Source organism: Labeo rohita, chromosome 21 (assembly GCF_022985175.1).
Source record: "Labeo rohita strain BAU-BD-2019 chromosome 21, IGBB_LRoh.1.0, whole genome shotgun sequence".
Lineage (NCBI taxonomy): Eukaryota > Metazoa > Chordata > Actinopteri > Cypriniformes > Cyprinidae > Labeo > Labeo rohita.
The window spans coordinates 3,960,728-3,981,935 of record NC_066889.1 but is presented as its reverse complement, the minus strand read 5'-3'; the positions used below and the strand labels follow the sequence as shown (position 1 = coordinate 3,981,935).

The 21,208-nt window shown below is 34.8% G+C and overlaps 2 protein-coding genes across 5 annotated transcripts in view; both read left to right on the top strand.

Moving 5' to 3' along the window:
- Positions 1-4,091, top strand: part of lars1b (leucyl-tRNA synthetase 1b) — a 28,977-nt gene extending 24,886 nt beyond the window's left edge. Inside the window, exons 29-32 of the mRNA XM_051093633.1 lie at positions 670-774; positions 1,109-1,204; positions 2,994-3,126; positions 3,323-4,091. Of these exons, the coding sequence (XP_050949590.1) occupies positions 670-774; positions 1,109-1,204; positions 2,994-3,126; positions 3,323-3,528 (540 nt within the window). The 3' untranslated portion in view covers positions 3,529-4,091. The remainder of the gene's footprint in view (positions 1-669; positions 775-1,108; positions 1,205-2,993; positions 3,127-3,322) is intronic.
- A 1,229-nt stretch (positions 4,092-5,320) lies between these two features.
- plac8l1 (PLAC8 like 1) lies at positions 5,321-15,897 on the top strand. Of its 4 annotated transcripts, none has more exons than XM_051093351.1 (5): positions 5,323-5,641; positions 6,035-6,083; positions 6,223-6,406; positions 11,677-11,813; positions 15,368-15,897. In XM_051093351.1, the coding sequence occupies exons 3-5, from the start codon at positions 6,229-6,231 to the stop codon at positions 15,497-15,499; spliced, it is 447 nt and encodes a 148-aa protein (XP_050949308.1). In that variant the 5' UTR covers positions 5,323-5,641; positions 6,035-6,083; positions 6,223-6,228; the 3' UTR covers positions 15,500-15,897. The 4 variants fall into 4 exon arrangements, with proteins under 4 accessions (XP_050949311.1, XP_050949308.1, XP_050949309.1 ...); XM_051093352.1 differs by having other exon boundaries at positions 5,637-5,728; XM_051093354.1 differs by lacking the exon at positions 6,035-6,083 and having other exon boundaries at positions 5,321-5,641.
- The last annotated feature ends 5,311 nt before the right edge of the window (positions 15,898-21,208 follow it).

Genomic DNA, 21,208 nt, shown 5'->3' with positions numbered 1-21,208 from the left:
AAGATTATGTTTTTATGTAAATATTTACATTATGTAACATCATTTAAAAATGTAAAATGTAGCAATAATTAAATTAAAAAAAATAATTACAATAGAAATAATAAAACAGAAAACGGTTATTTTAATTTGTAATTGAAAAAAAGAAAAACAACAAAAACACTAAAAAAAAACCCACTACTGTTCAAAATTAGGATCAGATTTTTAATATTTTTTAAACCTCTTTAGTTGATCAAAAAATACAGTGAAAACGGTAATATTGTGAAATATTATTGTAAATTAAAATTTTAAATTATGCTTTAAGATGTAATTTATTCCTGTGAAGCAAAGCTGAATTTTCAGCATCATTTCAGTGTCACATGATCCTTCAGATGTCAAAAATATACTGACTGATTGTCAATGCTGAAAAAAGTTGCATAATATTTTTTTTGGAACCTGTGATACAATTTACAGCATTCTTTGATGAATACAAAATGAAAGAAAATCATTTAGAAATATTTTGTAACAATATACACTATACTCTATGCACTATGATTTCAATAATGCAAACTGTTTAATCTCTTTTTAAGCAAATGCATGTTTGTTACGTTGCTTAACAATATTATAGAATGACGTATGTCATTAATATGTATTAAAATTGGTCCTGTTTCTGTCTTGATTTTGTGTTTCTAGGACAACCTAGAGAAAAACGGGCCCAGGGTTCTTGATCTAGAGCTGGAGTTTGACGAGCGTGCTGTCCTTCTGGAGAACATCGTTTATTTGACTAATTCACTTGAGGTAATCACACATAACTAATTAAAAAGCAGACTAAATGTTCTGTTCTACAAAACAAAAGGGTAGAAGACACGAAAGATCCTCACTTTCGTAACTCTTGTGAAATAATTCAACTTTTCGTTACTGCTGATGTAATCAAAGCCATCTGGTTGGGACAAATCATATCATCCAATAATATCACAGTCCAAAAAACTGCTGAATAAAATCGATCCTGAAAGCACTACTGTTAGTTGACTTTTGGTCAGATCTGATTGTTAGTTGTTTCAGTCAATAGCTAGATGATAACCAGTGTCATTCTTTCTCTCTGACCCTCCTTCCCTCTTCATCTCCCCCTCAGTTGGATCAGATAGACGTTGTGTTCGCGTCTGAAGCGGATGACAAAGTAAAGGAGGACTGTTGCCCCGGGAAACCGTTCAGTGTCTTCAGATCTGAGGTGATGATGAGAGCCCACTGAGGCCCTGTCATAGCTGCTGCACAACAACCTCCATCTATTGTTTTTGTGTTTTTAATGGTTGATCTGGTCTGTGCTGCATGCAGCTACAGACTAATTTTAGAAGCACACTGCGCATTGCTAATGCTGCTTAGATGCATCTCAGTATGGTGTAGTGTGCAGCGTTCGTTCAGACATAAAAATGTTTCGAGTTATTGCAAGGCTTTTGGAAATATATTTGAAATGTGATAATTGTGATACATTATTTTTATATGGGATTTGATATGCAGTGTTTCCACAATCAAGGACAAACCTGGAAATATTAAAGAATTTTAAAACTGATATTTAGACATGAAAAAGACGTGGAAATTTACTAGAATAAAATTAGGGATTTTTATTGCAAATTACATTTAAATTAAAAATGGTGGTGCTGCTTTTTTTGTTTATTTATTTATTTATTTATTTATTTTTAGGGCAGTCTGTGATCTATTTTTTTTTTTTTTTATTATTTTCTTTCTTTCTTTTTTGCAGTGTACTCAGACCTTCTATGTAACAAATGCATCAGAAATAATATTTTTAACATTTTGGTCTGCAGTAATTATGAGGGGAAAAAAATTGTTTCTACATTGTCCTTTTGTATTATAAATGTATTATATAAATGATATAATAAATAAATATATAAATTATACATTTTATTATGTTTACCAATAGTGCCAATAATATATGTAAATATTATGTATATGTTTAATATTCTAAAATATTTATTACAAAAGGTTTTTACAAAGTAAACAAAAGAACACAATTTATTTGAAATAGTAAACGTTTAGTAGTCTTTTAAAATTCTAAATGTCTTTCCTTTTACTTAATGCTTTCTTGCTGAATAAAATTATAATTTCTTTTTGTACTTATGTATTACTTACTCCATACCTACCCAAACTTTTAAATTGTGTTGTTTTCAACAATAGTAATTAATAACACCAAATCAGCATATTAAAATAGTTTCTGAAGGATCATGTGACACTGAAGACTAGAGTTATGATGCTAAAAATTCTATCCTGTTTTCTATGTTGACTTCAAATAGTATTTAAAGGCCATTTTCCCCTAACCATATTAAATGCATGTCTCATCTTTTTATTAATAATTTCACTTATTTTAATAAGACACTATAGGGCTGTTAAAAAGAAATCGGTATTAACAAAACCAGTATTTCCACTGCAAACAGAAGCAGCGTAAATGCCAGAAGTGGCATTTAGATGCATTTACACATTTTTAATGAAGCTAAAATGTACCATGAAAACATTTACTTTGCAAAATTGCAAAAGTATAAATAATGTTATGAACTTGGTGTTATGTGTATATATATATATATATATTAGGAATTTTGAAAGTAATATGAAAATAAAATAGGTTTAAATATGAAAGTAAAGGTGGCAGCAGGTGATCTTAATGTCATTGAGTCATGCCTTCAAACAATTCGTTCAGAATGAAGCAAGTGCCTGTCTTTATGTATGGACCACAGAATCATTGACTCAAATGATTAATTTAGAAACGCTGAATCATTCAGTAACGACTGAAACACCCCCAATGTATGTTGTTCAGGGATGCATGACTGTTCTGCTGTAAACTTTGTTTTGAGCTATTTTCACCACATTTTTACATTTTTACCACAGTATGTTTCTTCTGGGAGTCCTGTGTATGAGGCAGAAAGTGTCATATGAACTGTCACATGAGCTGTATGATGTAGCATTCATAAATGTGTAATCTTCAGCTGTGACTTCTGTTTCTTCCATAGCCTGGAGTGTTAGTCTCACTGGTGAACCCTCAGCCAGCCAACGGCCTGTTCTCCACCAAGATTGACATCCGACAGGGAGACAGCAAAGACAGCATCATCCGCAGACTATCCCGAGTCAACAGAGGCATCAAGGGTAAAGCTTATTCATTTTAGCAAAGCTGAAACTCTTACGAGGTTTTTGCAAAACTATTAAGATTTTTAATTCAAGGCAGTAAGCTACAAAACACATTTAAAAGTCGAACTTAAGTAACCAAATACTACTTTGGTGCTACAGCATGCTACATTACTGTTGACATTGTCCTTAAATTATGGCGTTATAAAATTTGTAGATTTATCCAAAGTGAAGCTGATGCGTTTTGAGGACCCACTGCTCGGACCGCGAAGAATCCCAGTTTTGGGGAAGGAAGAGGAGGGTAAGCTCCCCATCTCAAACAATTCAGTCTTCCACATCAACCTACAAGAAAACAAAGTCAATTTGAGTGATAACGGCTTGAAAACGGACATTGGGGACACTTTAATCTACCTGGTCCAGTGAGATCTGATACTTTATTGTTACAAGTTCTTTTGTTTTGTTCTCTCATTTGAGTATCATCTTGACATAATAATGGTGTTAGTTAATTTAGCATTAGCTGGCATTTTGTCTCAGTGAACTCCTCGTTCAGCATTTGGTAACTGTTCTGATTAAGGGTCTGCGGTGTATGTATAACATCATTAATGTATTTATATCCTTTTTCTAGCTTTTAAAGTAGTTAAAGACCAACAGAATTACACTCAATTCACATTCAGGCTAATGGTATTGGAAATATTGGACCCTACATATGACATTAGAAGGTATTATTGTACTTTCATAATGGTTATACTCATCTATTGGCTTTCAATTGACATTTTTAAAATCCGTCCTCTGTTTAAAACAGTTTGCATATGTCAGCTACAGTAGTCCAGTAGAGGACGCCAGGCTAATACTTCATGAACAAACTGTTTGTATTTTCATCTTTTCATTATAAATCCTTAAAAGGAGGCATTGTTTTCTTCCTTATTTCCCCCCTGTGAAATTATGTATTCAGTGAACACTTAATAAATTGATGCAAGTATAATTTATATTTGTTTCCCCTTTTTTTTCTACACAAATGCCAGGATCATTATTAAGAAATGCTGGCATTTTCATTTTCTTGACTTGCTATTGATATAAATAATAAGACAAAATGCCACATGCTGAAATTAGTCACAGTATTTAGTAGATTTAATAAACTATCACTTAAATGATACACTTAAATACAGGCAAAAACAGATACTACCATTTCTTAACTTAACAACGTTGAATTCAGAATAAGCATTTTTTTTTCTACAATGCTTCATGTACTTTCTGATAAAATATAGAATGCTTCTTTGTCTCTGCACTTTCTATTCAACCCTGTTAGGCTGTGACATTTCTTCCTGTAAAAAAATGGTTTGATCTTTGACAAAATTTGTGGCACTGACATCATCAAAGACTTTTGATGACATTTACACTTCTTTTGCCCCCATCAAGCTCAGTACATACAATTTATTACCTTCTGTGTGTCATTTTAACAAATAAAAAAAAAAAAAATCCAACAAATCTCCCTAAATCATTTTATTTTCCCCTTTATTTTATTTATTTTATTTTTTTTTTTGAGGGAAGAATGGAGATTGGGTTCAGTTTATTTTTATAATTTAATTTAATGTAATTTAATTTAATTTAGTTTAATTTAATTTTAGTTCACTTTTATTTATTCAGCATCAACCCATCCATTTGATCAAATATTACATTAACAATGTAACAAGATATCTTCATTTCAAATAAATAGTGTTCTTTCAAAATTAATTAAAATTTTAATTAAAAATAAATAAAAAAAAATACAGAAAAAATCCTGGAAAAGATGTATTACCGTTTCCACAGAACATAAAGCAGCACAACTGTAACATTAGGATGTGAAGAAATGTTGAGTATCAAATCAGCATGTTAGAATGACTTCTGAAGGATCATGTGACAATTAAGCTTTGCATCACAGGAATAAATTACAACTTAAAATATATGAAAATATAAAACAGTTATTTTACATTGTAATAATTTTATGTATTTATTTATTTAAAAATGCAGTCTTGGTGAAAACATAGGGGTATCTTTAGGGTTGATAAATAACTTGGTTACTGTGATAAAACCATATTGAATGATCACTAATCTTATAGTCTCTCAATATCTTTGGTGGTGAGAAAATACAAATTTTCTAAAAAAAAAAAAATTCAGACACAAATAGCACTGAAAATGTGCCAACTAGGAAGCGCTATGAGGGATATAACTATTTTCCGGCCAAGCAGGCCGTAGCAGATATGAAGTCGCCTCATTTTTACAGTCGGATGCGAGTGGAGACAAGATCAGCTACAAAGAAACGCATCCGGATAGATGCTTACATGCACTTGAACAGACTGGGGTGATGAACATATAAGAGAGCCATTCCACATATGACGGCTACATGCAATGTTTTATTAGTGGATGTGACCCAGTTTGATGTGCGTTAGCTGCGGTGCAGAAGGAAGTGATGCGAGACGTTAACCTCAAGAGAACGTGCATTTCTGCATTGCTGCTCCTGGGGTGATTTGTAACGTCACGCACAAAGGCTGGATCACTGGTAAGCTCTTGTTGCATATTTGAGGTGTCATTTGCAAGCTTTTGTTTAACATTTTTGTTTGTGTGCGAACCAGTGGGATACATACAAGTAAGTCTGCGTTCCCAAAAATGCATTATCATATGTTGTATAATTGTATTTGGGAGGAATTCTAAATTGTATCTGCTGTTGAGTGTGATACATTTCTGTTGGTGATTTGAGAGGTAGTATTTGAATGCACTTGAGAGGTGTTTCCATTTTGTGTGGGTCTCCTGTGTGTATGTTTGTGTGTGTGTATGTGTGTATGAAGGCTTATCAGCTCACAGCAGCTTTCTGTCAGGGCTTCTTGGCCAAGCGGCTATCAGAAAGAACACACCACTGTCACCATAGGAAACTCACCCCTGTCTTTTCCTTTAGTCTCTTGTCATCGTGAGGGATTGTTCTGAGCCACTTTGACATTCACCATGTAAGTGTTCACCTCATTAGTATGCATTTCATTTGTTTAATGTCACAGTACTGTCAAGACTTTCAGGTCAGATGAGGACTTTCTTTTTACTTACCTTTTTATAGGATTGTATAGGATTGCTTTTTTGTATCACCCTCAGATTCAAATGGACGGTTCTGGTGAAAAAGATATTGAAGCAAACCCAACAGGTAGTGAGGCGATGGAACTTCCTGTTGTGACTCAACCTGGCCTCGGAGTGACCACCACGACAGTGACCACCATCACTCAAACAGGAGGAGACTGGAGCTCAGGGCTGTTTAACGTGTGTGGTGACACCAGCACATGTAAGAGGAAGTGCTTGAGAGAGGATTGATGTTGTCATTATGAGATATGAAAAATATGATTCAAAATGTGAAGTTGCATTGTGACATATAAAGCAAACTTAAAGGGGAAGTCCACTTCCAGAACAAAAATTGACAGATAATGTACTCACGGTCCCTTTTTGTCTCACTCTGCCTGAACTCCGTTTTTCCGGTTCATGACAATTAGGGTATGTCAAAAAACTACCATCTCATGTTCTCCCTCAACTTCAAAATCGTTTTATATCACTGTTTTACCTTTTTTGTTGAGGGTGTTTGATCTTCTTTGCATGTTCACTTTGCATAGACTGGGTCGGTACTTCTGCAGTTGATGTAGGATGATTTTGAAATTATTTTTTGAAGTTGAGGGAGAAAATACGATTGGAGTTTTTCGACATACCCTAACTGTCTGGAGGCAGGATACACAGAGTTCAGGGAGAGAAAGGCAAGACAAGCGTTTGAGATTAAAAAGTATTCATATTGCATTTTTTAAATGAAAATAACAATCGTTTCCCTAGATAAGTCCCTTCTTCCTAGGCTGGGATTGTTTACCACCGCATTTGGGATCGTTTGAAGCAGCATTTAAACTGCATTTTGGAAGTTCAAAATCAGGGCACCATATCAGCCCATTATATGGAGAAAAATCCAGAAATGTTTAAATCAAAAAACAATTTCTTTACGGCTGAAGAAAAAAAGACATGAAAATCTTGGATGACAAGGGAGTGAGTCTTATGTTTAAATTTTTGTTCTGGAAGTGGACTTCTCCTTTAAGAGGTTTAAAATCAAAATTGGGGAAATATAAGGTTGCAGTGGTGAGAAACAGACTCACTTTGCAAGACATAAAGTTGCAGTGTGACATGAAGTTGAGATACAAAGTCAAATTGAGAGAGATATAAATTTGCAGTTATGAGAAACAGTCACAATGTGAGATATAAAAGTTGTAATTAAGAAAGCCAGTCACATTATAAGTTATAAGCATTATAAGCGAAACAAAGTCGCAACTGCAAGATTTAAACTCATTTTGCAGGACATGAAGTTGCATTGTGCCATATAAAGTAAATATGATATATAAGGTAAAAATTGGGAGAGATATGGGTGTGCAATTATGAAAAAGTCACATCACAAGATATAAAGCAATATTGTCAGTTGCAGCTGCAAGATTTAAAGTCATTTAGCAAGATATAAAATTGCACTGTGACGTGAAGTAACATTTTGAGATGTAAAGTTAAACTGGCAGAAACCTAGGCTCACAACTGGTTGAAAATAAAACTTATGTTTCTTGCAAGTCAAAATTGGGAGAGATAAATTTGCAATTGCAAGAAACAAAGTCACAGTCGTGAGATATAAAGTTGCAAGAAAACCAGTCACAACTGAGTTAAAAAGTTGCAACTATGAGAAACAAAGTCACAACTGCAAGACTTAACTTATTTCATGACATGAAGTAACATTTTAAGATACAAAGTCAAAATTAGGAAATAAATTTGCTGTTGCGAGAAACGGTCACGTTATGGGATATGAAGTTGCAACTAAGAGAAACAGAGCCTCAACTGACTTAAAAGACTTAAACTCACTTTGCAAGATATGAAGTCAAATTGGGACATAAGTAACATTTTTAGATACAAAGTCAAAAATGGGAGAGATATAAGTTTGCATTTGCAAAAAACAGTCACAGTTGGGAGATATAAAGTTGCCATGAAAAAAAAAAAGTCACATTGTGAGTTAAAAAGTTGCAATTATGTCGCAACTGCAAGACTTAAACTTACTTTGCAGGACATGAAGTTGCATTGTGACATGAAGTAACACTGTGAGATACGAGGAAAAAATTAGGAGAGATTTAGGTTTGCAATTATGAAAAACAGTCACGCTGCAAGATATAAAGCGATATTATCAGTTGGAACTGCAAGATTTAAAGCCGTTTACTGTAGCAAGATATAAAATTGCATTGCGGCATATGCAGTAACATTTAAAGATATAAAGTCAAACTGCCAGAGACCCAAGTTTGCAACTGTGTGAAACGATCACACTGTGAGATATAAAGTTGCAACTACAAGAAGCAAAGCCTCAAGTGCAAGAGTCTAAAATTGGGAAAAAGGTGAGATATAGTCCAAACTAGGAAGTAACATGTATGATATAAGGTAAAAATTGAGAGAGATTTAGATTTGCGATTATAAAAAACAGTCATGGTGCGAGATATAAAGCAATATTTTCAGTCGCAACTGCAAAATTTAAAGTAATTTAGCAAGATATAAAATTGCATTGTGACATGTGAAGTAACATTTTGAGATATAAAGTCAAACTGGCAGACAAACTGGCAAGTTCACAATTGCGAGATATATAGTCATAGTTACAAGAAACAATGCCTCAAATGCAAGAATTCAACTTACTTTGCAAGATATTAAGTCACACTGTGACGAAGAAACATTTTGAAATACTGTCAACTGAGAGATATGCAAGTTTGCTAATGCGAGAAACAGTCACATTGTGAGATACAAAGTCATAAATATGAGAAACAGAGTCTTACCTGACTTAAGACTTAAACTCACTTTGCAAGATATGAAGGCGCATTCTGACATGATGTAACATTTTAAGATACAAAGTCAAAATTGGGAAAGAAGTTTGCAGTTGTGAGAAACAGTGACATTTAGACAAAGTCACAGTTGCAATATAAAGTTGCAAGCAAGAAAACCAGCCACGTTGTGAGTTAAAAAGTTGCAACTATGTGAAACAAAGTCACAACTGCAAGACTTAAACTCAACTTGTAGGACATGAAGACGCATTGTGGCATATGAAGCAACTGAGATACTATAGACCAGTTTGGAGTAGACATCACAGGTATGTCACCAGCAGCACTGTGGTGACAGAAAAACACTGGTAACAAGTGGAGAGAAATTGGTAAAATCCATGGAATAAGAGAAAAAAAAATGTTCTGCCTTTGATGTCAGAATTGGAACGCATTTCCATAGAATACTGTCATCAAAAACGCCATTTGAAGTAAAATGCAGACGTTTAAACGGACAGCCTATGGATGAACACTGCTATGATTACTCATTTTCTGCCACCAGATAAGCTCCGCCCACAATAAAATGTCATCACTGTTTGCAAACACCGAATTGGTCTATAATGTAAAAACCGGGAAAGGCTAAGGTTTACAATTTAAAAAAAAAAAAAAAAAAAAAAAAAACATTGTGAGATACAAAGCAATATTGACAGTCGCAAATGCAAGACTTGATGCCATTTAGCAAGATATAAATAATGCATTGTGACATGTGAATTAATGTTAAACTGGCTGAGACATAAGTTCACAACTGTGAGAAACAGTCACATTGTGAGGTATAAAGTCGATTTAGGTTTGCAATTATAAAAAAAAAACCAAAAAAACAATTGCAATAAAGCAACATTGTGAGTCACAACTGCAAGACTTAAAGTCATTTAGCAAGATATGAAATTGTATTGATACACGTGAAGTAACATTTTGAGATGCAAAGTCAAACTGGCAGAGACCTAAGTTGCATTTGCCAGAAACAACACAGCTGTAAGCTATAAAGTTGCAATTAAGAAAACCAGTCATTAACTCACATTGTGAGTTAAAACTATAATAAACAAAGCTGCAACTGCAAGATTTAAACTCACTTTGCGATATATGAATTAAGTTGCACTGTGAAGTAACATTTTGAGATAAAGGGCCGGATTTACTAAACAGGGCAAATTAGTGTGAGGCTGCAATGCCATAAAAGCACCGATGGGAGTGCAAAGTTCTATTGTTGATCTATTGATAATGCGCAAATAAAAGAATGGTAATTTGATGATAAACCAAGTGTGGGTAATTTATTAACAACACAGACAAAATAGAGATAAAAATAGGTTAAGATATGCTTTTTGGGGCATTAAATAATGTTGCATAATACCAGCAAATTGGCCTTGCATGATTCATTGTAAAAACCTTGTGAAAACCTTGCATGATTCATTTAAATGCTCTCCTTCCATAAATTTTGTGTCTAAAAGGGAAACACCTACAAATGCATATGCAAGAAGGTCAGCCAGAAAAATAATTATCCACACCCTTTCATTGCTAATTTTTCACTGCGTGTCTTTAGTAAATCCTTACAGAAGTATTTTAACACCAAAAGAGTGTTTGCATTGGCCTAAGCTCTTAGTAAATTATGAGAGGTATAAACTGACATTTAAAAAAACAAAAAAAACAAAGACACAGCTGCGTGATATAAACTCGCAGTTAAGAAAAAAGTCATACTGGGACATATAAAGTCACATTCATATTTTGTATTTTATTTAATCTGTCTTTTATTTTTATTTTTATTCCATAATTTCTTATTTTTGGGTTGTCTCGTAAATGTTCATTGCTTTAAGACAATAATTTGAGTTTGCCTTGTTATAGTCTACTTGTTAACAGAGAAAATACATTTTTCTCTTTCAAAATACTGAAAACCGGCCTGGAACTCTAGTTAGACACAATTTGGTCTAATATATTTATAGCCTCAGAAAATCCAACAGCAGTTTATTCATTGTAAATCTGTTCATGAAGCCTCTGCTTCTCCATATGAGTAATTGAGATTGAACTATATTGACAGATTGCACAGTGCATACCTTTATCTTTTGGGACCAAGACTGCCCCTTGGCATCACATTTTGGTCTTGTGTACAAATTTAGAAAACAAATTCCCAAGTCTGGAACTTATTATGGTCACACTTTGTTTTGGGGACTAATTCTCACTATTACCCAACTATTAACTATGGCTCATTAAACTCCTAATTTGCTGCTAATTAATAGTAAGGTATTTGTTAAATGTAGGTACTGGGTGGATTAAGAGATCTGAAATATGGTCATGCAACATGACTAAATTTGTCCAAAAGATACATGGTATATATACCTTATATATATCTTATATATATCTTGCAACGTCAGATTATATACTTTACAAATCACATAAATTACTTAAAATCTTTTTTGAATTACAGCTATACAGTGGCTTAGTACTCCACCATGTATTACTATGCAATCATTATAAGCATGAAGTAATTACTGTGGTTTTCCTAATCCAGTGGTGTGTACCGTTTCACAGTTATTAAAAGTTAATGACATTCCTTAATGATTATAAATTGTTAATGATTTTAACTGAATCCTTTTTACAGTCAATAAATATATATGCAGTGTTAAACTAATTTTTAGATTCAGATTCAGATTCTCATGCTGTAGATCCGAACATGTGTTTCACAGCATCTCTCTCCTCTTCTGTGCAGGTCTGATGGGTGCGTTTGTGCCATGCTGTTTGGACCTGAGCCTGGCTCATCAGTATGGAGAATGCATGTGTCTGCCTCTGCTACCTGGCTCTACGTTTGCCATGAGGGTGGGCATTCGAGAGCGCTTTAAAATCAGGGTAAGGATTCAGCAGCAATGGGCAAAAAAAAAAAAAAAAATGCAGTTTCAGACTTTTTGGAATTTTCAGTTCAACCAAAAATGTTACAGAAATCAGGAAACTGATGGTTCGGAAACTGATGATTCTGAAACTGATCTGATCTGTTTAGTGTGCACTTTTTAAAAAAAAAAATCAGCATTGTGTAAGAAACTTTATGCAAGAATTTAACCTCATTTGTCATTTTACTTTTCTTGTAATTAATATACCATGCATTCACTGCTCATGGAGTGAAAAAAAATGTTTGGCTTTGTGCATGCATATTCTTTTTTTTTCAATCTTTTCTTAATGCTATGAAATTTCCCCCTTATAAAATATGTTTAAATATTTAAATTCATATTTAAGGCAGTAACTTATACAATAACATATTTATTAGTGATACATTTTTACAGAAAAAAAACATTGTTCATAAATATTGGCATTGTGTATAGGTGTGTGTATTTCTTTAAACTGTATTATTATTATTATTATTATTATTATTATTATTATTATTCGTTTATTTTGTAAGTTTCTGTTCAGGTTAAACTAATAAGAAATTTTAGGAATTTTTATATCAGAGGTTGCGCTAGACTTTAACATTGTCCGTATAAAACATTTAATTGCTTTTATTTTTGTGCACATTTTTATTTTTAATCATGAACCTACAGGACGACAGCGCAGTTTTAAAACAACAATATGCTAGGGCTGGGTAAACAAAAAAAAAATTTAATAGATTCTCATTTTAATGAATCAAAATCAATCCTTAAATCACAATCGATCTTTTGGTCTATGCTGTTTTCAGTTGATGAATAAATAGTAACGTTACATAGTGCGTCTTCCTTCCAAAAAATAGCAATAGGCTAGGGCTTTGTGTTACTTTTGATATAAAAAAGTCTCGGATTTCAAATTCTGTCCATTTTATTAGGAAATGCAAGCAATAAATACCATTTTGGCGCTCTTTAATGTGGCGTGATAGATCGTTGTAGCTTCTGTGTACACATCTGTGCATAATCAAACGCATAGAAAAACAATCGTGACAGTTCCGTTTTTGTTCTGGATCCAGTGCTCTGCTGCTGGACAGGGGTGGGAATTACAGCTACAATTTACAAGAGATCACCCTCAGTGTAATCCGTTAAATGACGGACGGCCTTCAGATTTTTCCGTCACTGTTAAAAATATTGTGTCAATGATGAACAATTTTCGGTTAACGCGACCTCTGATATATATATATATATATATATATATATATATATACGTATATATTCAAGACATAAAACCCCATAACAATAAAATGTTATATTTTTATTTTTATATATTAGTTTTATTTTTGACTGAATGATTCTAACAGAAATGTAATTATCCATTCAGTTATTACACTCAATTACCCACTATCTATTGAGTTAATAAGTGTGTGTGTGTATATATACAGTGGGTACGGAAAGTATTCAGACCCCCTTAAATTTTTCACTCTTTGTTATATTGCAGCCATTTGCTAAAATCATTTAAGTTCATTTTTTTACCTCATGAATGTACACACAGCACCCCATATTGACAGAAAAACACAGAATTGTTGACATTTTTGCAGATTTATTAAAAAAGAAAAACTGAAATATCACATGGTATTCAGACCCTTTGCTGTGACACTCATATATTTAACTCAGGTGCTGTCCATTTCTTCTGATCATCCTTGAGATGGTTCTACACCTTCATTTGAGTCCAGCTGTGTTTGATTATACTGATTTGACTTGATTAGGAAAGCCACACACCTGTCTATATAAGACCTTACAGCTCACAGTGCATGTCAGAGCAAATGAGAATCATGAGGTCAAAGGAACTGCCTGAAGAGCTCAGAGACAGAATTGTGGCAAGGCACAGATCTGGCCAAGGCTACAAAAAAAATTCTGCTGCACTTAAGGTTCCTAAGAGCACAGTGGCCTCCATAATCCTTAAATGGAAGACGTTTGGGACGACCAGAATCCTTCCTAGAGCTGGCCGTCCAGCCAAACTGAGCTATTGGGGGAGAAGAGCCTTGGTGAGAGAGGTAAAGAAGAACCCAAAGATCACTGTGGCTGAGCTCCAGAGATGCAGTCGGGAGATGGGAGAAAGTTGTAGAAAGTCAACCATCACTGCAGCCCTCCATCAGTCGGGGCTTTATGGCAGAGTGGCCCGACGGAAGCCTCTCCTCAGTGCAAGACACATGAAAGCCCGCATGGAGTTTGCTAAAAAAAACACCTGAAGGACTCCAAGATGGTGAGAAATAAGATTCTCTGGTCTGATGAGACCAAGATAGAACTTTTTGGCCTTAATTCTAAGCGGTATGTGTGGAGAAAACCAGGCACTGTTCATCACATGTCCAATACAGTCCCAACAGTGAAGCATGGTGGTGGCAGCATCATACTGTGGGGGTGTTTTTCAGCTGCAGGGACAGGACGACCGGTTGCAATCGAGGAAAAGATGAAGGTGGCCAAGTACAGGGATATCCTGGAAGAAAACCTTCTCCAGAGTGCTCAGGACCTCAGACTGGGCTGAAGGTTTACCTTCCAACAAGACAATGACCCTAAGCACACAGCTAAAATAACAAAGGAGTGACTTCACAACAACTCTGTGACTGTTCTTGAATGGCCCAGCCAGAGCCCTGACTTAAACCCAACTGAGCATCTTTGGAGAGACCTAAAAATGGCTGTCCACCAATGTTTATCATCCAACCTGACAGAACTGGAGAGGATCTGCAAGGAGGAATGGCAGAGGATCCCCAAATCCAGGGTGTGAAAAACTTGTTGCGTCTTTCCCAAAAAGACTCATGGCTGTATTAGATCAAAAGAGTGCTTCTACTAAATACTGAGCAAAGGGTCTGAATACTTAGGACCATGTGATATTTCAGTTTTTCTTTTTTAATAAATCTGCAAAATGTCAACAATTCTGTGTTTTTCTGTCAATATGGGGTGCTGTGTGTACATTAATGAGGAAAAAAAAATGAACTTAAATGATTTTAGCAAATGGCTGCAATATATATATATATATATATATATATATATATATTCTAAACTTACTGTGAGTCTGAAATAATGTAGTGTATTGTAAAAAGCAGCAGAAAACTTTTTAATATAACATAGAATGTGTATATCATTTTCTTTAATAGCAATATTTCTTGGGAATCTAAGATGAATGTGCATGCCAGAAAATTCACCTTAATTTGTAAACCAACAACTCAAGTCATATATTACTGTAGACTGGAGTTTCCGCTGAACAATGGATTATTGTGACCTGAAAAATGTTTTACAATATTTCCTTTAGGTGTAGAGATTTATCTTTGATTTATTTTGTCATAACCTTCTTGTGCTAAGAAGTAAAACACACCCAACATTTGACAGTTAGATGAAGATTCCTTAAATTAAATTCCATAACTAGATTTCTTGACTTGGGTGAGGGTGTTAAATCAATATCAGGGAAACGTATCCTTACTTAGAAATCTTCAAACTCCAATTTGTCTGGCTATATTGCATTAAGAATACATTAGAGTGTCCTGTGTGTGTCTCTAGGGCAGCGTGTGTGAGGACTGGACTACAGTATATTGCTGCTACCCTCTGGCCCTCTGTCAAATGATCAGAGAGATGAAGAGGAGGCTGAAGACACAGATCTACACTGTTTCTACCGCGCTGGAGAGCTCCTGAGAAACTGTGTGTGTACACAGCTCAGATTTTCTTCTCATCTGTGTTTTTGGTGATGCTAAAAGACTGAAGGGCCGTCTCAGCTGTCAGGATGTTTATTACCCGGGGTCCTGAACTTCACGCAGGGTTAGACATATCAGTAACTCTCTGCTTGAAGATTGATGCCGCTGACATTTCAAACTGACGGAGAGATGGAGTGACAGATGGGTGGAGAGACGGATGAGTGGAGAAGAGCTTTCTGATGGCTTCTGGGACTGTGTATGCTTTGATTTCAGATTGCTCTCTCACGGTACATATAAATATATAGGTTTCCCTACGTGGATTCAGTCTGGATTGTCTCTTTTCTTAATCGTGTTTCAAACTCTCTCATTTCATCTAAAAAATAAAGTGTATTATAAATAAAAGCCTAATGGTGTCAGATTTACTTAATTTTACAAAGAATTTGACATTATTTCTGTGTATTAATTTAATAATGTAAATAATATTATATATAAAATGTATTTAATATATTTGTGTTAATTTTATATATATATATATATATATATATATAAAAAATAGGTAATAGGTATATATATATGTAGGTAATCACAGTGTGCTGATATACAGCCATATCGCACGGCTACGAGTGTGATATTGTGTTTATAAAACAGTTTGACGGCACAAGTATGTAAATACATAACAAACAACTGAGCGTCGTTGAAAACCCCTATTTGTGCAAACTACTTCTTTCAGCTACAGATTTAAATCTCAAGTTGACCGTTAAACAGCTGAGCCCAAGCCTCCTGTACTAATTCAAAAATGTCATTTTAGAACTAGTAATAAAGGAACACTGAGTTGCTTCATTAAAAGCTTATTGTATTACTGTATTAAAAGCTCACTGTATTATGTGCAGTAGAGTATTATGAGAGAGATATACACTGTGTGCAGAATTATTAGGCATGTTGATATTCTTGTCATATTTTTTTTCCAAACACATTTTACCAATTCCAAACCACATCAGTCTTAATAACTACTGTTAATTTTGCATTTAATCATTTGTATGTGATGTATAACTGTCCGTGAAGGCTGGAAGTGAAAAACTCCTTATATTCAGGTGTGCGTAATTATTAGGCATGTTTTCTTTTAAAGATAAAATGAGCCAAAAAAGATATTTAACCCAGACTGAAAAGTCCAAATTTATAGACAGATAAGTTGAGAGTGACTCTTGAAGGACAAGCATCACATCCTCTTGTACCTCTGATTCAAGAATTTATCTTCCAAAATCTGGCAGTACATTTTGGGAGTTCATGTTTAGTCTCCTATCCTGAAAAGTCTGACTTGCAGAGATGGACTAAAATGAACTCCCAAAACTTACTGCCATATTTTGGAAGATAAATTCTTGAATCAGAGGTACAAGAGAATGTGATGCTTGTCCTTCAAGAGTCACTCTCAACTTATCTGTCTATAAAGCCTATAAAAAAAAAAAAAAAAAAAAAAAACTGTCTTCATGTATTTCACAACACGTCAGCTTGTTTTTCTTATTAAGTCAGGGGCATTTTTTAGGATTTTTTACCAAGCAAAGTCTCTGAGAACCTGACACATTGTACTTCTGAAGACTCCAGGTTGGTTGCAGTTCTGGAAAATGGTGGCGCTGGAGACTAAACGGTTCCTGATGGTGTCACACCTAATTCTTCACCTTAATTCCTAATTCTTTTGCAGTTAACATGCATCTTTTCTTCTCCACCTGTTTTTTCTGACCATGCAGACTCAACAAGCATTTCACTGTCCAATGGTCAAGCCTTAACTTTGCAAATTCTTGTAATGCATTAGTATTGCATTCTTCTCATGGGCATTTAATAATTTGGACTTTTCAGTCTGGGTTAAATATCTTTTTTGGCTCATTTTATCTGTAAAAGAAAACATGCCTAATAATTATTAAGATTGTTGTGGTTTGGAATTGGTAAAATGTGCTTGGGAAAAAAATATGACCAGATTATCAACATGCCTAATAATTATGCACACAGTGTACAGTGCAAGTGTGATTACCTGCCTCTGATACAGCATTCATTCTTCAGTTCAATCTCAAATTCAGAATAAAACATTAGTTTGAAAGTCCGTTGAGGAAAACATTATCTTTGTCATAGTATCCTTTCATCTGTTAAGGGTGATTTCCGATGACGGCGCTGCTCTGTGCATTTGTTGGCTGTGTCTTACAAGGTGTTGTTTTAAGTAAAAATAACTTCCTTGTTTACAACCATTTCAATCTCTTTCAATATAAAAGTCTTTACAACTGACTCACTCACTGACTCACTCTTGTCGCAATCTAATGGCAGAATAATGTAACTAAAATCACCATCACGAACACACACACACGCACACCATTTCTCAATCCTAAATACTAATTTAATACTACTATTATTTATATAAAAATATGTATTAATTAATATTATTTCATAAACAACAACGGCAGACATCATAAAAGCTGCTAGGCAATTCAGTCAAAAGTACAAAGGCAGTGCTCTGATATACAGCATGAAAGTTACACAAAATAATACGTGAGGAGATTTTGCCTTCAGCCAAAACTATTTGCTCTGGAACAAACAATAGATTAATGAAGTCAAAGACTGCTCGTTAGATTGACCCAAAATGAATTATAGCTCATATTTAACCAGCATAGACAAATCAGAGCCAGCGGTAAATTTCAGAAGATCTCACTAAGGTAAGGCTGCTCTTAGTGGGTTCATGAGACAATATCTTTATTAACAAACTGCATGTTTAAAGTCTAAATTAGTACATTCTCACCTAAAAAACTGTTAAAGTGGTCATCGGATGCAAAGTTCACTTTTACATGTTGTTTGAACATTAATGTGTGTTGGCAGTGTATGTACACATCTACCCTATAATGATAAAAATCCATGCAGTGGTTTTTATTTCATTTGTAAAAATAACATCCCCTTTTTCAAAGCGAGCCATTCTCAGATGCCTGACAGGCCTTTTTATGTATATATATTATGGACTTTTCATTAAGACCCTAAAGAATCATAGCTATCTATCTATCTATCTATCTATCTATCTATCTATCTATCTATCTATCTATCTATCTATCTATCTATCTATCTATCTATCTATCTATCTATCTATGTATCTATCTATCTATCTATCTATCTATCCAACCAACCATCCATCCCAACCAAGACTTTAAGGTATGTGTCTACTTTGAGAAATATTCTCTGCAGTAAAAAAGTCTACCAACCTGCCCTATAAATAATTTAAATCATCCATCATGGTTTTCAAGGATTGTATGTCATCTAAAAGCCCTAGATTCTCCCTGTTTTTCAGGCTGGTCCAAACAGTGTGTGTGTGCATTTCTGTAGAGGGCACTGTTGTCACACACACTGTCCTTGGATGAAGTAAAGAGAGAGTGTGTGTCTGTGTGCAAGACGACAGGTGTATGGTTGCCATCAAGGGTTTTCTGTGAGGCCCCTGGGGGACATGAGGCCACTGGAGCCTTAAGCACTGCAGATACAAAACCAGAAAAGTGAAAAATGAGGACAGAAGCGACTGTGAGGAAGGAGCATGAAATGTTTCTCAGAAATCTTTGAGGTACAATAAAATACTTTTTTGTATGGATTATAAGGAATTTCAATGGTGCTTTATTTCTCTTGAAAGGTGTCAAGATCACATCCAATAATCAAATCTAAAATTGTCCAAATCTAAAACCAGGTTTTTAATCCAAAGTCATTGTTTTTTTTGTTTTTTTTTTTTTTTTTCCTGGAGGCATCAAGTAATAAAGCAAATAAATAAAATTCTTGAGGGGGAAAAAGTCATTCGGAATAATCTTGTATTATTATTAATATAAAAAAAATTACAACAGTTATAGAATCCATATCAAGTCAACATGAATAAATTTTTTTTTTTTTTTAATTTGTTTTTTCATGGTAGACACTCATGTAAAATAATAAATCACAAAAGAATCTTACACAGCTAATGTGATCTTTATTTTATTGTTCAAACACTTAAAATTCTTCTTTGAAATATACAAACATGCCTGTTTTATTCTGTCTGAAATCACTTTTTACACAAATAATGAGTTCCCAGCTCGCAACTGCTCAGGAGGATCTATGAGCATCCGTGGCAATTTTTGGAGCATATGTGCCCCAGAGAGATTTTGGTCTTGCTGTGACGTCTCTCAGTGTTTATGTGTGTGTATCTCCTTAGCAGCCACATGTCCCGTGGTAACAGCCCCATCCACAGCAACAGCTCGAGCACCTGAGGCAGAAACCATCTCATCCAGTCCAGCATGCTGCTGATGGACGGTCAGCTAGATATTTGAGTGCCTGAAGCTTGAGTCTGTTCAGCAAAAAACAAACATTTTCTTTCTTGTACAGCCTAGATGTGTAGTGAAGGATCAGTCAACCATTCGTTTAAAATAGGCTTTGGAACAGAACTATATTCTGCATGGTGGCATATTGTGGGTTTTATCTGCTCCTCCAGGGTCTCATCCTAACTCATGTTATAAGTCTTTGATCTCTCAGCGCTGATGTGTTTGGGTGTGAGCTCTTATCTGGGTGTCTTGTGGAGTGTGGTGACATGCAGGTCACGTGGAACATTTTATCTCCTCAAAATGTGTTTGTTTCGAGGCCTACTATATTGGCCTATGCAATACTGATTAGTGATTTGTCTTGCTAAGGTCTGGACAGTTTGACTCCTAAAATGTAACCATGCAATTTCCAGCTTAAATGAACAATGGTCAGTAAAAGGTCAACTTTTATACTGTTGACTACACTACTGTATGTTATGACTTCAAGAGACTTTTACCATAGTACATGATTTGTAAAGTAGGTCACACTTTATTTTAAGATCCAGTTACTACCTGGTCTCATGACGAAAACTTATCTCCGGGAAATTTTTCACAAAACACAAAATACTTACATTATTGCAGTTTCCAACAGAAATGAACACTAGAGGCGGTAAAATAGCAAGCACTTGTAATCATTTTAATACACAGTTATGATTGCAGCTCCATATGTTTGGATTTCCAGCCGTAACAAGCTTGCTCGGTAGCTCAGCCGGCACGGAAATGGACTTTGGATGTGGAATCCTTGGGTACAATTCCCGTCAAAAACATGACTCACAATGAAAGTGCTGAAAGGTAAGAGATCGAAAAACCAGCTAAAATGCTTGCTATTGCATTTTTATGTCACATTTGATTTTGTTCATGCTATCGGGTAGGTTTAGGTGTAGTGCACATGCAGGTTGCCAGGTATTGGCAACAAAACCCTCCCAATTGCTACTCAAAACTAGCCCAATCGGTTTTCGAGGGCGGTCCCCTGGTAAAAATGGCGCTCTGGGAGGTAAAATACACCTTTTTGGTGAGATTCCTGTGGTTAATTTAGCATTCCAGGGGCTAAATATTACATTATTGAGGTTGTTTCAACCCGTGGGCATGAAAAACAACCCGCAGCAACAGTGTTTGTGGAAAATCGTGGAATTGGCAACATTATTTTGAAACGTCACTGAGCATTAGAGTTATAGCGCTACTCAACGGACATTTCAAGCCAGAACTGCGGTGACACGTTCAAAACCAACATCGCATAAAATGTACCATATGTACATTCATCTGCTCTGGGGGAAAAAAAAAGAACACTCTTTTAGCGCCACACAGTGGACATTTTACATTGACTATATCACAAAACGTACATGGCGGTACATATTTCACATCTTGTGAAAATG